The sequence below is a fragment of the Populus euphratica genome, unplaced genomic scaffold (genome assembly GCF_000495115.2).
Source record: "Populus euphratica unplaced genomic scaffold, PopEup_1.0 scaffold405.1, whole genome shotgun sequence".
NCBI classification, from domain to species: Eukaryota; Viridiplantae; Streptophyta; class Magnoliopsida; order Malpighiales; family Salicaceae; genus Populus; species Populus euphratica.
The window spans coordinates 33,656-50,917 of record NW_011500289.1 but is presented as its reverse complement, the minus strand read 5'-3'; the positions used below and the strand labels follow the sequence as shown (position 1 = coordinate 50,917).

The 17,262-nt window shown below is 31.6% G+C and overlaps 2 protein-coding genes across 2 annotated transcripts; both read left to right on the top strand.

The window, feature by feature from the left end:
• Window positions 1-2,455: 2,455 nt before the first annotated feature.
• On the top strand, window positions 2,456-10,106 carry LOC105113255 (G-type lectin S-receptor-like serine/threonine-protein kinase At4g03230). Its single transcript, XM_011009351.1, has 8 exons — window positions 2,456-2,475; window positions 2,594-2,658; window positions 8,165-8,281; window positions 8,365-8,555; window positions 8,710-8,920; window positions 9,006-9,243; window positions 9,357-9,507; window positions 9,634-10,106. Exons 1-8 carry the CDS (start codon window positions 2,456-2,458, stop codon window positions 9,931-9,933), a joined length of 1,293 nt encoding a protein of 430 aa, XP_011007653.1. The 3' UTR covers window positions 9,934-10,106.
• Window positions 10,107-14,073: 3,967 nt separating this feature from the next.
• On the top strand, window positions 14,074-17,169 carry LOC105113254 (cysteine-rich receptor-like protein kinase 10). The gene is made up of 7 exons (XM_011009350.1): window positions 14,074-14,863; window positions 14,981-15,097; window positions 15,185-15,390; window positions 15,499-15,709; window positions 15,867-16,104; window positions 16,370-16,520; window positions 16,616-17,169. Exons 1-7 carry the CDS (start codon window positions 14,074-14,076, stop codon window positions 16,916-16,918), a joined length of 2,016 nt encoding a protein of 671 aa, XP_011007652.1. The 3' UTR covers window positions 16,919-17,169.
• The last annotated feature ends 93 nt before the right edge of the window (window positions 17,170-17,262 follow it).

Genomic DNA, 17,262 nt, shown 5'->3' with positions numbered 1-17,262 from the left:
GGTTTGTCTCTTCTCCCTACTTTTATGTTTTAAAGCAGACACTGCTAGAAGAAAATTGTAGATGATCTAAAACTACTGCATCCTTTCTTGTCTTCCCCACTTGCAAAGCCATAAACAGATTGCTACACTGAGGGTTTTGTCACATTAAAATTCAATGACTACTCATGTTTTCAGACCAGGTCTGACTCTTCTACCTACTATAGTGTTTCGATATTGAAACTAATGGGGGAAAGTTTTATAGCATATGAAACTACTATATTCTCTATTGCATTCCTAACTGGCAGATCCATAAATAAATCTCTATAGAGAGAGCTCTGCCATGTAGAAGTTCAGCATCTAATCATTTTTATTTTTTAGACCAGCATCTTGTGCTACTGAACTGAAATTAAACTCACAGTGGGGGTAACTTCAAAGAAGACTAATGCATCATGCATAGAAGGCTAGCAATTATTCAGTGCCAATTGAAGATGTGAAGGCGATGGACAATTAACAATGCAACTGATCAAGAACAAAGGTTGTTTATAGTTGATGACTGAAGGCATTGTTGTCCTTGTTCACGACTAAAAAGGAAAGGTACAACTTTAATGGAATGTAGACAGGTAGTGTTCCCACAGAAGATTGTGTAGACATTCCCTTTCCATTTGATGCTCATCACTTGTTCAGACAGATCTAAACATATCTACTTCACCTTTGATGCTTTCAACTTCCTTTTAACAATGAGCCTCACTCTGACTCCTTTCTTTATTATCCATCTTTTTCAATCCAGTGTAGTAAACCTCGAATAGGGAAACCTATTTTTTCATCCCAGTACATGCACGATAAATGATTAGTACTTAAAAGTGCATTTTTCATCAAGGTTTTATATCATCATTTTGCACTTGAGGTATCAATAACTCCTTAACTAAAGCATGCTTTATAATAATATATCTAATAATATAAGATACCTTTAATTTATGGTAAATGTTCATTTTAAATGCAGGCCTATCACATAAATGAAAATATTGACTGATGACTTTAAGAACTTAAATTGCAAGGATAAAGAGATGGCCAAACTTAGAAAAGAGATGTCGGTGCAATCCAAACCGGAACACTGTTCGGTAATTGGGTCATATCTGGAGCTATATATCTCAGATTTAGGTCCAATTTATATGGATGGAAAGGTAAGACATAGGCCTACAACTTTCATATGGAGCCCAAGATCTAAAAAGGCCATTATCAAGTCCAAATTGTAGCAACAACAAAGAAGCCCGAATCTGTCTTCCAGCCCGAGCACTGTTCGGTATTTTGGCCATATCTGGAGTTCTAGAAGTCCAAATGAGCTGAAGTTTTTACACAAGAAAGCTGAGACAATTGCCTACAACTTTCATGTTTGCAACTGGCTCCAATTTTGACGTTATCAATGACGTTTTGGGCAGACAAGAGAAGATAAAGATTGTCACCAAGTCAAAAGTTGGCCACCCACTTATCAATTAGTCATCAAATCAATAGTTCCCATTTTTGGCCTATAAAAGGAGGCATTTGCCATGAATTTAGGCATCTTGGTTTCCAGATCAAGATCATGCTCTTCCTTTCTCTCTTTGTATTTTTTATGCTTTGTTTTCATTAATATTAAGTTTATGCCTTTCATTTCCTTTCCTTTACTTAGTTAACTTTTATGTTCTTATTTTGTTTATCTATTTTGCTTTCTTTCATTATGTCTAGCTAAGTTAATTATGTCAAGGTGAAAAGGTTACACTAATGGTGTAAGAATAAGTATAATGTAAACTTAATATGAACTTTAATGTTTGATACTAACATGTTTTATATTTGTTATCTTGTTCACTCTTTAATACTTTGCTTGTTAAATGACTAATCTTGATTTATGTTATATAACACTTGGTACAACAAATGCTTGGCACTTTCATAGCCCATAATGTATGGTATAACCGACACCTGAGCTATGAAAGGAACTTGATTTATTGTTAACATAAGTTATAATCATGAATGCTTGACGAGATTTACAAGTATTAGCATTAATTGAATAAGATGACTAATGTAATCATGTTAACAATATATAATCTGATTGGAACCTCCTTTGTGTGTGGTTTCCAATTCAATAATAAGAGTTTATACTATACTTGTTTGATATACCATTAGTGGAACCTCTAACCTTGACATTTGTTATTATCATTGTTTAATCGTTACATTAATATTCCATCTCAAAGTTCTCATCTTCTTCTTCTTCTTCTATTTTATTATTATTATTATTATTATTATTATTATTATTATTATTGCTATTAATATTATTGTTGTTACCGTTGTTGTTTATAATTGTTATTTATAATTTGTACAATTAACCTCCCTATGGTTCGACTCCGGTCTTGCCGGGTTATTTATTACTTCGACACTCCTGCACTTGGAAGAAGACATCAATCTTTTAGTCGTATCAATAAATATATGATATGTAATCTATATGATGAACTTGCTCTTCAAGGGGTGACATATGGTCATAACTCTTGCATGATGAAACACGAATTTTTATTCTTGATCAAACTCTATAATAAAAATTTCTTAAGTGATGTCCATTATATCCCCCGTAAGTCCTGAATTCAAGATGCTTCAAGAAGGGTTTGCTTAGATGCAAAACAACTATTTATAGAGCATATATCCTAAAGACAGGTTCTACTCTTTTTACGTAAGACAAATTGTAAGTTTATTACTTGGTCTTTAAAAAGGGTCTCTTGTTGTCCCAATGATCACTTTTGTAAAGACAATATAGGGGCTCAACAGATAATGGAATGACACATATACCAATCATTAATAGTCTAAGCACTCAATGAAGAGTTGGGGTTTACACAAACTTAAACCTTGACTAAAAGTCATAAGGTAAGCTGTTAGTTCCCCACCTAACCTAAAGTTTGTATGTGCTTTCATAAATTAAAATGTGATGCATGAAACAATTCTATACAATGCATTATTAAAACAAAAATAAAACAAGATAAAAGGTAAAAAAATTTAAACATAAAAAATACAAAACTTAGACCAATAAAGTTGAAAATAATACTTGTCCCTAGTGGAGTCGTCATTTTATAGCACGTCCCTCGCGCGGCTTCGGTTGGCGATTTTTTGCTCTTTTGCTTGATTTAGTTCTTTGAAAGTCGCCACCTAGTATTTAATTAAAGGTTACTATGAAACCCAAATATACTGGTTTTTATCAAAGATTTAAAGGTAAAAGACTAGTTGTGATTAGGAAAGATATTAACACCCCTGACACACCCTACTTGAGGTAAGCTGATTTGCAGTTTGATGTTATTTAAAATTTTAATCAAATTCTAAAGCTTTAATAAATTAGTTATTAAATTTCAAAATATATGCTAAAACATGTTCTTATATTTTTCAGAAAAATATAACATGATTTTATTTATCCTTGAAATATTTAACTATATTCAAATTAAACATTTAATTCTTTTTATTTTTTTTATTTTTATAATTCAATAACATAAATAAGAATACAAACACACACACCTCTTTTTATTATGCTTACTCACCTATAATTACATGTTTACAATATAACAAAAAAAATCAAATAAATCAAAACACAACAGTATCCAAATATACACAGCAACATTTGAAAATTACAAAAATAGCTTCGGGAACAGTGCTGAAGAATTCTAGGCATCTTCTGTGATTTGTGGAACAGTGGCAGCGCGTCTCCTTCATGTGCCATCGCCAACCCACGCGCCACCGCGATAACAAACCAAGAAATAGTGGGGCCGTAACAACCTCCTCCCCTCTTTCTTTTCTTGAGGGCGGTGAGGAAATATGTTACCTGCAACAAAAAAAGCACAAACAACAATGAGTTTTAATAATTTCCTTCCTTTAGATCGGACCATTCTCTGTCTTCTTTCTTCCTCTCGGTTTGTTTCCCTGAGCTAGTGGCAGATTCAGCCGTTGGCTCGTAGTTCAGATTTGCTACATGGTGTTGAACCGATAAAGAAGGGTTGATTGATAAGGAAGGGTACGATTTGTGAATTCACCTATGTGTGGGTGGCCGCTTCGGGTTGGTTTCGATGGAGATCGATTTGTGCCGATGATGGATTGTGGGAAATGATCGAGCTCGCTGGAGGCGGTGGCTGGCTTCTATGGAGGCTAATCTCCAGGGAGATGAAAAGGGCTGTCTTGTAGGTCTCTAAGGGCAGGATTACAGAGAAAAAGGATAGAGGTTATGGCCGAGAGAGAGGGAGGCCTATCCGGTGCTCTTTGGTTTCTCTGGTTCTTGGCCTCAAAGGAGAAGGGGGGACGATGGCTTTTTGGCCAGGAGATGGAAATGCTGGGTCCGGGGCTTATGGTGGTGAGCTAGGGAAGATATAGTTGCGGGAGCAAAAATCCCCAAAGCTCTCGTTAGCTCTGGTTCTCTATTTTTCAAAAGAGACCCTATAGCAGCAGCTCCTCAAGGTGGATTTAGGTTTTTGCTTTTTCGAAGGAGAAGCAGTTGCAGAGAGGATATATTTTTTAAGGTTTCTTTTTTTCCCCTTTTTTTTTCTTTCAATTTTTCTTCTCCCCGAGTAAATTTTTTCTCCGCCTCTGTGCCTCTCAATTTGTTCTCTTTCTCCACTATTTCACTGTAGCATGGTATTTATATAAGAAATATTGCTAGGGTTTCAAACTGGTCCCTCAATTTTTATTTTTTTTGTAATATTTTTTATTTTTTAAAGCGAACTTTTTTTTTTTTGTAATTTTTTTATTTTTTAAAACGAGTAATATCAACGTCGACTCAAAAAATCAGTGATTATAAAATTAACATGTTAAAAGTTGAACGTGTTTAAAATATCTTTGAGAATTTAAATTTTTCTGAGAGGACATTGAAAATGCTAAAAATAATACAAATATATCAAAATGAATTTTCAGGGGTTTTAGTTGTTTTTTTGCTATTTTTGATTTTTTTAAAAATTTATTATGCTAAAAATAATACAAATATATCAAAATAAATTTTCAGGGGTTTTCGTTGTTTTTTTACTATTTTTGATTTTTTAAAAAAATTTATCAAAAATATAAATAAAAAATTAGGTAGTAACAATTTGGATCATATTTGGTCCAATTTTGATGGATTTTTTATTGAACTGATCTTCCCTAATGAGAAAGAAAAGAATGAATAATTGATTTAGAAACGATGTTGTTTTTTTTACTAAATTAACTTTGAACTTTATAATTTCATCTTTATTAGTCTTTTGTTATTTTAACCAAATTCTCAAATTATTTTCTAATATTTCTTCAACAAAGCTCCAATTCATCTATTCACTTGTTATTTTGAATGAAAGTACATACCTGATTAATCTGGGTTACATTATTATTATTATTTTAAATTAAATTATTGTTTATGTTTTTATATATTTTTTTAGAAACTCAAAATTAGAATACAAATAAATATAATTATTTATAGTAGTGCAAGAGAAGTCAAACTTAGCTTATCATCTTTGCCCTGGTGTTTACATTAATTCTCTATCGAGCTCGGTATCTTTTTCCCCCCTAAACCTAACACCTAACCAGTAAAAAACAAAACAAAACAAAAAAAAACTAGTTTGATTCATTCATCAAATAACCCGACTTGGTTTTTCCAAGTACTCGTGGCATTGGAAACTACGAGGACAGTGACAGATTCATTGAAATTTGCTACAAGTAGGTCACCCTTGGTGTCTTGATCACGGTGATTTCCATAATAATTTTCAGACGACTATATAAATTTTCAGCCGAATATATATATAAAGTCAACATAACAATGTGACAAGTGAACAAACAACTGGCTGAAACCAGAGTTGATTCAAGAGGAATGAGATGTAGATAAAACTTATAAATAAAATATTTTAAATTATGATTTTATGATTTTTTTATTTATGTTTGACAAGTGAAACTTTTGATAATATTTATTTTGTATTTGAAATTTTTTAATAAACAAAAATTATTTTCATTTCATTAAATATAATTCATAAATATAATTTATTTATTTATTTTTACAGCTAGAAGTCAATGTCAAAGTGATTCTCCGCTAAAATCTGATATGATTAAATGGCATGACTCTATTACTTCATTTTCAAGGCTCTTAAGCCCTTGCTGGAAAGTTTAGCCATGAAATATGGGCGAGGTTACTATTCTTCTAATTTTGCAGCTCTTGCTAAGGTCATGTACTGTTCTAGTCACTTTATTTTGGTATTTTAAAAGAAGGCATTTGAATAAAATATTGTGAGATTAAATAATTATATTAAAAAATATTTTTTTATTAAACTTGTTTTTTAAAATATTTTTTGCTTGAAAAGATATTAAATTATATATATATATATGTTTTTATTGATTTTGATGTGCTGATATAATAATAAAAAATTTAAAAGAAAATATTGTAATTAATTTTTAATTAAAAAATGCTATATATCATATTATAAAACCTACAACGTGTATTGAGAAATCAAAATCAAGGATTGGGTCAATGTTAAAGAAAGAATTTGTAATCAAATAAAAAAAATTGTCCTTGTAGGGAACGCACAAGGGCTTTTAACCTTCAATTTTACGTACTATTGAACAATAATTTTTAACCTTCAATTTTTCAAACTAATGAACAATAACTTTGCTAAGAAACTCCCTTAATCTTCAATAGTCTACGGATCATTATTACTGACTGCATCCAATAGTTTTATCCCTTTAGTCAATCATCTCCTAGAAGATATATTTGTTATTTTAATACTGATTTTAAAATATTTTTTACTTTAAAATATATTAAAATAATATTTTTTAATTTATATTTTACATTAAACATGTAAATCAATATAAAAATATTAAAAAATTAAATTTTATAAAAAAACGCGATGCAACCACGCAGACTTTCTGTATTTTAAGAAAGTCAGCACCACTAACCTACAAATTCAAGAATAATCTCTTCAAAATAGAATGGTCAAGCAAGATAACTTAATAATAGTGCTCTCTAGAGATAATATTGTAATGACTAGAACGTTAATCCAACCATTTTTTTTTTATCACCCTGATTAATAAAATACAGTAACAAATCTAGCAAATCTATTGCCCATTTCGTGTTAAACACAAGGATTATGTATTTTATTAATTATCCATTTAATTGATAATGATAGAGAAACTTTCAAAGTGGTTGGAGTTTTATAAACTTGAAATTTGTATGAACTAATTAAATTATTATTTCATACTTAATTTTATAAAATAAAATATAAATAATAAAATTCAAATTCATAATTAATTCATCAACAAATCTTTTATACATTATAAAAAAAAACTATCTCAACTAAAAATTAATAGGTGAGATTCTAATTTTAACATAACAAAACGAAAAGAAGTACACACTCAATTATACTCGGCAAATTGTCTATGTATTTGAACTTTTAATATAGCAATACAAGCTATGCCCCATGTATTTGAACTAAGCAAATAAAAGGATAAGCTCTAGTCAGCAGGATTCATATAAAAATCATATCTAGAAAACTTTCATTTGAATGCCAATTTATTCTTGGTCAACCAATTAAGTCAATGCTCAGGCCGGTCATTTTTAATTTACAAAGTAAAACGTATTTTCAGGGATGATTACAGTTATTCTCTCCCCATGATCACCTGTACAGCTTTAATAGTCCCACTACTCCACATGGTTTCAAGTGAATTTCCAAGGCCCTCTGTATTTTTTCGTTAAATTTGCTCCAAAATGATCCTGATGACAACCATAGATGTAAATTTAGTCATGTTTTTGCTGATCATACCGTTTTCAGTTCTCCCAGCCATTACTGTTGCAGACCATCTTGTTACATCTTGCTCCAATAACACAAGCAACTACACTCTCAACAGTCCATTTGAGAGCAACCTCAAGCATCTTCTTGAGACCTTGCCTTCCATCACTTCATTAACAGGTTTTAACTACACCTCTGTTGGAGAACCCCCTGCCAAGGTCTATGGCCAAGCACTGTGCAGAGGTGATGTCAACTCAATTTTGCTGACAATCTGTGAGCGAAAAGAAGTAATCATGTCTTGCATTAATGACTGACATGGTTATTCTTAATTCTTGCTCATGACGGATAACATGTAGCGCAAAATTGTCCACAATCTTAGTTTATTATTTTTGGAGATTAAATATTTTTCTACATCAATTGAATCTTATGCAATTCTCTGCTTTGCATGGCAGGAAGTAATTGGAAGATTGGGATAGTGGCATTTGCTGCATGTGCTCCTGTAGTGGTGATTGTAATTGTCATTGGGTCTTGCATTGTATGTCTGCTGAAAGAAAGACGACAACAAAGAGGTAAATTAACTAAGCGATCAGCAGATTGTTAGGCTAAATTGATATCAGAACTACAAAAGAGTAAAACTCCGATTCTTTGTCAGGCGTGGAAAGAAGTCACCTAGCATTACTACAGGAATTGGCCTGTCCAAGAGGGGTCACAATGACAGATGAAGGTCAGTTGGTAAGTTCTGAGGACCTGCCTTTCATGGACTTGACTACTATCAGAGCAGCTACAGACAACTTCTCCGATTCAAATAAGCTTGGACAAGGTGGGTTTGGCACTGTTTATAAGGTAAGTGGTAAAGGTGTGCTGTCATAATCCACTGACATTCAGGAGTATGTCTTTCCAATCCATCCCTCTAGGAAAACCGAGTTTTTTGTTCAGTTTGCCATGGCTTAAGATTGCTTCAGTTGATAAAATTTGCCTCGTCGCAAATTTGTTTCAGGGTGTGTTACCAGATGGGAAAGAAATAGCTGTTAAAAGGCTGTCAAGGAAGTCATGGCAAGGCTTAGAGGAGTTCAAGAATGAAGTCAAAGTAATTGCAAAATTACAGCACCGAAACCTTGTGAGGCTATTGGGATGTGGCATAGAAGGAGATGAAAAGCTGCTCATATATGAATTCATGCATAACAAAAGCCTTGATATCTTTATCTTTGGTCTGTTCCTTCCATTTAGCTTGCCTTTGAATTCTTAAATATTACATTTTCAACAATTAAACGATGCAAGATATTCAAATTTCAGATGCCGAAAGACGCGCACTTCTTGATTGGGATACATGTTACAACATAGCTGGTGGGATTGCTAGAGGACTTCTTTACCTGCACGAGGATTCCCGGCTTAGAATCATTCACCGGGATTTAAAACCTAGCAATGTGCTACTAGACCATGAAATGGTTGCCAAGATATCAGACTTTGGCATGGCTAGAATTTTCTGCGAAAACCAGAACAAAGCTAACACTAGAAGAGTAGTAGGAACATTGTAAGCCCTCTTTTAATTTTTTTTTTTAACTCTAATTTCTTTTTCTAGTTTGGTGATGATTTTAGTCCTAAATTCTTGTAACTTATTAAAAGTACGTCTTACGCACGAAACAGCGGGTATATGGCTCCGGAGTACGCAATGGGAGGGCTCTTCTCAGTGAAATCAGATGTCTTCAGCTTTGGTGTTATACTACTGGAGATCACAAGTGGAAAAAGAAGTAGTGGCTTTTATCTCTCAGAACATGGCCAGACACTCTTAGCATATGTTTGTACAATACATCGCTGCCATCAAAATTTCCATTCAAATAATTTTCAACCTATCAAAAAGAATTTGAAGCTTGAAAATTATAACTAGGTACTGTTATGATATTTTTTTCATGCAATTTGACAGGCGTGGAGATTGTGGAATGAAGGGAGAGAAATGGAATTAGTGGATCCTTCGTTGATGGACAGTAGTCAAACAGAAGGGATTGTGAGGTGCATACATGTTGGGCTGTTATGTGTGCAGGAAGATCCAGCAGACAGGCCTACAATGTCATTTGTGGTTCTAGCTTTGGGAAGTGACCCAATAGCTCTTCCTCAGCCGAAACGACCTGCTTTCTCTCTAGGTAAAATGGTTCCAATCTACAAGTCTTCACCAACAGATCCTTCTGTAAATCAAATGACTGTTTCTGGTATCGCACCGCGCTGATTGTTAATAAGATTGCCACTGTTCTTGTCAATGTCTGCGGCAATAGGTGTGGTTTAGAATAGCTAGTTTCTTAGCCATTTTGTTAAGATCTCAAAATGGTGAATAGAAGACCTCAAATTGTGTATAATAACAATGTGTCTGAATAGCTAGTTGGAATTATAAGGGTTCTAACACTGTCCACTAATTTTAAGGTGGTACTGATATAGTTTTGGTTATGGTCATATTGGTCTCTAACACTAACCACATGTGGTTTTTTGTTTTGGTTTATTTTTATTGTTTTAAAATATCGATTTCATCAAAGCTAAATTGTAAAAATAATATTTCTGAACTTTTTTTTATAAATTTTAAAATAAAAATATATTGAATAAATTTAAATTAATTCAGGTAAATATGTAAACTTCACAATCTAAATTATGAGATTATTATAATTTCATAATATATATATATATATATATATATATATATATTGAAGTCAAATTCTTAATCAATCAAAATATTGAAGGATAAAATTAAAAAAATCTTATTCAAAGAACAAATATTGAAGGATAAAATTAAAAAAATTATTAAAAAAATCTTATTCAAAGAAGTTAATCTACAAAACTCATGATCTAGATCACGAAATTATGATAACTTCAATGAAAGTAAACCAAAATAAATTACGAAATTTAATTCTCTAATAAATCTATTATTAAATAATAAAATTGAAAAAAAAAATTAAAAAAATTAAAAAAAATAAAATTATTGTTCCAATTAACACTACTTTGTGAGGAGGTGAATAATAATTTGAATTATATTTTATATTTATGTAAAAATCAAATTGCTTTTCAACTAATTTAATAATAACATAAAAACCAGTGTGAAAATATAAAAAAAACCCTTGAATGATAGTTGTAGATTTTTTCCTATAAATTGTATTTTAGTCATTTTATTATGTATTAAAAATGCAAAATGACTTATTTGTCCTTAATGCATTTGGTCATGACTAATGGTTATTATTAGGTTATTATTAAATGATTTTATTACCCCCCAATATCTAATTCATTGCATTATTTCATTGAACATTGTTTTCACTCAAAGTACATATTGTTCATGCTCATAGTGAATAGTATTTTTTCAAGGGGATTTAGGATGTGTTTGAGATTGTGATAGCAATTACGGTTCAAAATGCTTTTGGCTTTGAAATAAATTAAAATATATTTTTTATTTTTTAAAATTATTTTTGACATCAACACATCAAAATAATATAAATATATAAAAAAATAAAATTTAAAAAAACACGATTTGCACCGCATTCCCAAACAAGAATTTGGCTTTGTTAATGTTTTCCTATGTACGTTGAGAAAAAGATAGGAATTGAGAGGGTTTTTATAGATTTTCTTCCTTCATTTTCTCAACAAAATCCTAGTGGAAAGAAAAAAAAAATCATATTGTTTAAGAGGTAAAATCAAGGAATTTTTTAGTTTAAAGGTTTTTAAATTTTTTATTGTTGAATTGCCAAAGAAAAAGTTCGCTCTCTCGACACACTAGTTCACCTAAAGATTCATAAATTAACATTATCAAAGAATAATTAAGAGTTTATATTTTAATAATTCAATCTATTATTGAAAAAAAATAAAAAATGATATTAATTTCATTTATAATAGCTAAAAATATTACTCATTATTCTATTATTTCAATTTTTGAATGGTTCGAGAATGCTATTAGAGTTTATTTGATATTATTATAGTTTTTGTTTTTAAAATATTTTAAAAATTATTCTTCATCGGAAAAGATATCAAATTGATATTTTTTTAGGTGTTTTTCAATAATTTTGACATGTTGATATTAAATAAAATAAAAAATAACATTATTTTAATGTATTTTCAATTAAAAATACTTTTATAAAATATTCTACACAACAATACTAAATACACAATTAGTTGATAGTTTAATAAGTGCCCTTGTCATAGATGTGTTGATGAAGTCTTTTTTTCTATATATAAAATATTTGGATAGAAAAATTCTATATTTTTATCTATATTTTAATATCATGTTTTCTAGTTCAAACGATATTTTACAATTTAATCTTTCGTTAGACTAAAAGAGTATATCCCATGTACAAAAATAATAGAAATTACCTGTGAAACATATATCGATAAAACATTGTGGAAGTTGAACTTTCCACGAATCAGCTTGCATTGATAAAACCAATTTAATTTTTTTTTTTGTCTGCTTTTGGGTGAATATTAACCAACAACACAATAGCAACAACAATCACAAGTAACATATAATTTTATCAAATAGGATTATCAGATATAATTTTCTCTTCAAATAGTCTCCTAAAATCTAAAATATAATCAGAATAATAATATTTATATAAGTCCAAAATCTATCCTGAAGAGAAAAAAAAATCCTAATAAATAATTATATATTTATTGTAGGAATTTTTAAACTAATCAGAAAAAATAAATTTCTTAAGGATAATATTTGATTTTCTAAACTAAATAAAAAAATATAAATCCCCATTAAAAATCTTTCTCTAAACTATATAGAAATAAAAATAATTAATAAAATAAATATTTTTTTCTCCTAAAAATCCTCATCATCCTAAACTGATAGATGACCAAATAAACTGATTTATATATGTTTCACTGATTGATAATTGATGCACAGCGTAGTCATTATAATGCCTAAGTTCACTTTGAGGTTCTCTGGCTTGAGATGCAATCCCTATCTCATGATTTTTTTTTAATTATTTTAATGTGATAATATTAAAAATAATTTTTTTAAAATAAAAAATATTTTAATATATTTTTAAATAAAAAAATTAAAAAAATAATTATTACCGTACTTTCATATACCACTTTTAATATTTAATTTTTACGAACCATTAACTATATTTGAATACTCTTCAAAAGTACATTTAACTTAAAAAAAACATTAAATTTATATTCTTTTAATGTTTTTAATGTTTTACACGTGCTAGTTGTTGCTGCACTTTTTGTTTTTAAACTTCTGCTACGGTTGCCTTTCACAACGTACCTCTCATATACTTGTGATATTACTTTTTCAAATATTGGGAACTGAATGTATAATTTTTTACCCATAAAATTTGGTTTTTCCGTGGATGACAAGGGAAACATTCGATGTAATTTTTGCTTTTCATTCTAAGTAATTTTTGTTTCTTAAAATATTTTTTTTATTATTTTGATGTATTGATATAAAAAATAAAAAAATCTAAAAAATCATTATTATTATACATTTTAATTTAAAAAATACTTTATACTAGATCACCGAATACGTTCCTCGTGGCTGAATTTAAATTAATGAAGAAAAAGGGGGCCGATCGTAAATGCAGTTTCTTACCGTTTTCCAAGTACGAAATATGAATCACAAAACAAGTCTCGTTCAAACTTGGAATTGTTGTTCAAGGACGAACATTAAATATTCATGAAGCATTGGTTAAAACTTTGAGTTCAGGTCAAATCATTAACGTCCAGCCATGTTCTTAACAAATCTTACAAATTACGTAAGACCTTCCTGGAAGCTACACGCCACGAACGGACCACAGCAAGTCCATTTTTCTTTTTCAACACCCACATGCATGCATGCACATATATTGTAAAAAATGGAAAAAAATGAAGTTATGAACTAGGATGTAAAAGTTTCATGACTCATCCTTTACTTTTTATTTTATTTTTACTTGTAGGGTAAAAACTTGATTCCTATTTATTGAATTTTTTTGTTGAAATTTGATTTCATCCAAAAAAAATCAATCTTATCGATGATCTATAAGATCTTTGCTAATGTGTTGAGTTTTTTCCAAGGATATGACATTGAATTTGATAATTAAATATGAATTTAATTCAAAAGATTAAAATTCAGTGGTGAGGGACTCATGTAATATTACTTTATATTCTTATAATTATTTGACGGGGGACTTCGTTCTATAACAATATTTTTCTTCTTGCCTTGATTAATCCCAATTCTTCCAAGAAAATTCCCATGTGCTATGCTTTTGGATGACCCACCATATTTGACTGCTTTATATATATACATGGCCTCCCGGCCGTATGGTGAAAGAAGACAGAAAACAATTTCAGCTCCAAATTATAGATGATTCTTGATAGCTAGTAGTGTCGAAATCTCAAAACACAAGATATGGGTCACAATTTCCTTGTTGTTAAAAAAGGTTTTCAAATTCTTTTGCTTTATATTTTCATTGCCAACCTTCTTGATCTTGATCTTGCTTATGCTGATCCTCCTTACAAACTTTGCTCGAACAAATCTAACTATGCAGATAATAGTCCATTTCAAAACAAGCTCGAGATCCTCATGGCTTCTCTTTCTTCAAATGCTTCAGTTTCAAAAATTTTCAATACCTCCACGGGAATTGATCCAGACAGAGTGTATGCTCAATATATGTGCCTCAACTATGTAACAAATGAAAGCTGCCATACCTGCGTAGCTGCAGCATCTCAAGATATCAGGCAGCTTTGTCCAGGAGATAAGGAAGCAGTTGTATGGGGAGAGCTATGTCAATTGCGCTATTCGAATCAAAGATTCTTAAGCCACTTGGATGTTTCAGGAAACAATCCCCAACAAAATCCAAAGAACATTTCAAATCCAGAACTTCTTAGTTTAGTAGTCAATAAAACCTTGAGTAGTCTTATCAAGAAGGCAGCTTTTGGTCCTTCAGCGAATATGTATGCTACTAGAGACGAACCTTTCACTAATAGTGACAACTTTTTCTCTCTAGTACAATGCTCTACAGACTTGTCTCCAAATGATTGTTACACATGCCTTGAGGTTGCCATAAAAAATGTTACGACTTGTTGCCATTTTTCTCGTGGAGCAAGGGTTTTGAGCCGCAGTTGCTATTTAAGGTATGAGTTATATGCTTTCTATGACGGCGCAACTGAATCTTCTCAAAGTCCGGCGACCGGAAAAGGTACTAATTTGCTTATAGATCAATTAAGACGTAAAAAGTGGTTATATTTGGTTGTATTTGCTAATATAAAAAACTATACTTCATGCACTGAAAATAATTTCTTTTCCCTAATGACAGGCAACGAAAGCGAAAAATGGATAATTACAATAAGTACTGTGGCATCCACACTTTTGGTGGTAGCAATTTTAGGCTCCTTCTTCTGCCATCTTGCGATGAAATTCAGAATGCGAAAATGCAAGGATGCTTCTTATGAAATTCACTAACATGTTCTTTTTGGTTTTCTTTGTAACCCTTGTTGACTTCTCGAATCTTGTCATACAGATAAGAAAGAAAATACTAGCCAAGATGATAAATTCCGTGGGTTTGATCACCCAAACCGCAATGATTTCCAGCATCAAGATTTTCAGAGAGATGGCCTTAATGATCGGGAATCCGCAATTATGGATTTGGCATCCATAAATGCAGCTACTGATAACTTCTCTGAAACAAACTTTCTAGGGCAGGGTGGTTTTGGCCCGGTTTACAAGGTAAATGAATTACAATATCTTATGTTCAAGCTCAAATTACCTTACGGAGTTCTCTAGAGAAGAGATAAAAAGAGGTTTTACTAATTCCTTTGTTGTGTATTTTTTAAGGGTATACTGAGTGATGGAAAAGAATTAGCAGTAAAGAGACTTTCAGCTTCGTCCGAGCAAGGCAAAAACGAGTTTACAAATGAAGTTCTGCTAATCATGAAACTTCAGCACAAAAATCTTGTTAAGCTTCTCGGTTTTTGTGTTGATGGAGAGGAAAAGCTTCTGGTCTATGAATTCATGCCTAATAACAGCCTAGACATGGTCCTCTTTGGTAAGTAGTCCTCTTTAATAAGTTTCTTAATGTTTTCAAATCAGAAATTTCCATAATTCATTGATCTCAGATACAATACGCTGAAGTTTTATTTTTGAAATACTGAATTCAAGCAATAATTTGATTTCGTATCAATTGTGATTTTAACTGTACGTAGAGCGGAAGAAACGTGCTCAACTTAGTTGGAGAAGTCGTATTCATATTATAAATGGGATTGCAAAGGGAACTCTTTATCTCCATGAGGATTCTAGACTTAGAATCATCCATCGGGACCTGAAAGCTAGCAATATCTTGTTGGACAATAACATGAATCCGAAGATTTCTGACTTCGGAATGGCAAGGATCATGGAAGCTAATGAAGGCGAAGGCAATACTGTTAGGATAGCGGGAACATAGTAAGTGAATTTTCACCTGAATTATCTTTGTATATCAAGTATAATCACTTCATTAGCTACCCGATTTCCTAGACAATAATAATATAACAAAGCACGATGGCATGATCCATCATCTTCCTTGTTTCATGTTTCTAACTTTTCCAAGTCTGGAGTTTTTTGGGCCACCTCTGTCTCCACTAGCTGCTGGATGCACAGCACATAGGGCTTGTTGGATATTTACTTTTTCCAGGATTACTAAAAATTTCCTGTCCCTTCTGTTGAATAGTGGATACATGGCACCAGAGTATGCAATGGAGGGACTTTACTCCACCAAATCTGATGTTTTTAGTTTTGGAGTTATTCTGTTGGAGATCATAACCGGAAGAAAGAATTCTGGATTCCACAAATCGAAACGTGCTCCTAGCCTCCTAGCTTATGTAAGTTTCTTCGGCATATATAGAATACACATAATCACTTGCTTGACACTGTGATATAAATGTTTAGTTAAGTAAACTTCCGAATCCTGAATCAGGCATGGGAATTATGTAACAATGGAAAGGAACTCGAGATGATAGATCCAGTGTTGGCTGATTCATGCTGCTCTGATGAATTTTCCCGATGCGTGCATATCGGTTTATTATGCGTCCAAGAAGATGCTAGTGAAAGGCCAGCCATGTCGTCCGTTGTTTTAATGCTGAAAAGTGACAACTCAATTGATCTTCCCCATCCTCAACGGCCGGCCATTTTTGCTGGGAGATTTACAGACCACCACGAGGCAAAAGCTAATGATTGTTCTGTCAGTGGCTTAACAGTTTCTGATACTTTACCTCGTTGATGAAGCTGGCGAATGAATGAAGTGTGTGACCGCGAAGCCCTCTTAGGCATGTCCGCGGCTATATAGGATATAAAGGGCAAAATACGTTCATTGTTTCTCAGTTACAAAAATTGGTATGAAAGAGTAATAATGGAATGAAATCAATTATCTGTTAAAAAAATTTGTTCAATATAATTATTTATTACAATATTTTGAATGTGGATACTGAATATTTGATTTGGTATTTACAATGATAATTGAAAATTTTCTTTGATAGTAATGTAAAAGGTATACATTGATGGAGGGACCTTGAGTCACCAATCACTGAAAGTATAGGGACTTGCATGACCAAAATTCCAGTAAAG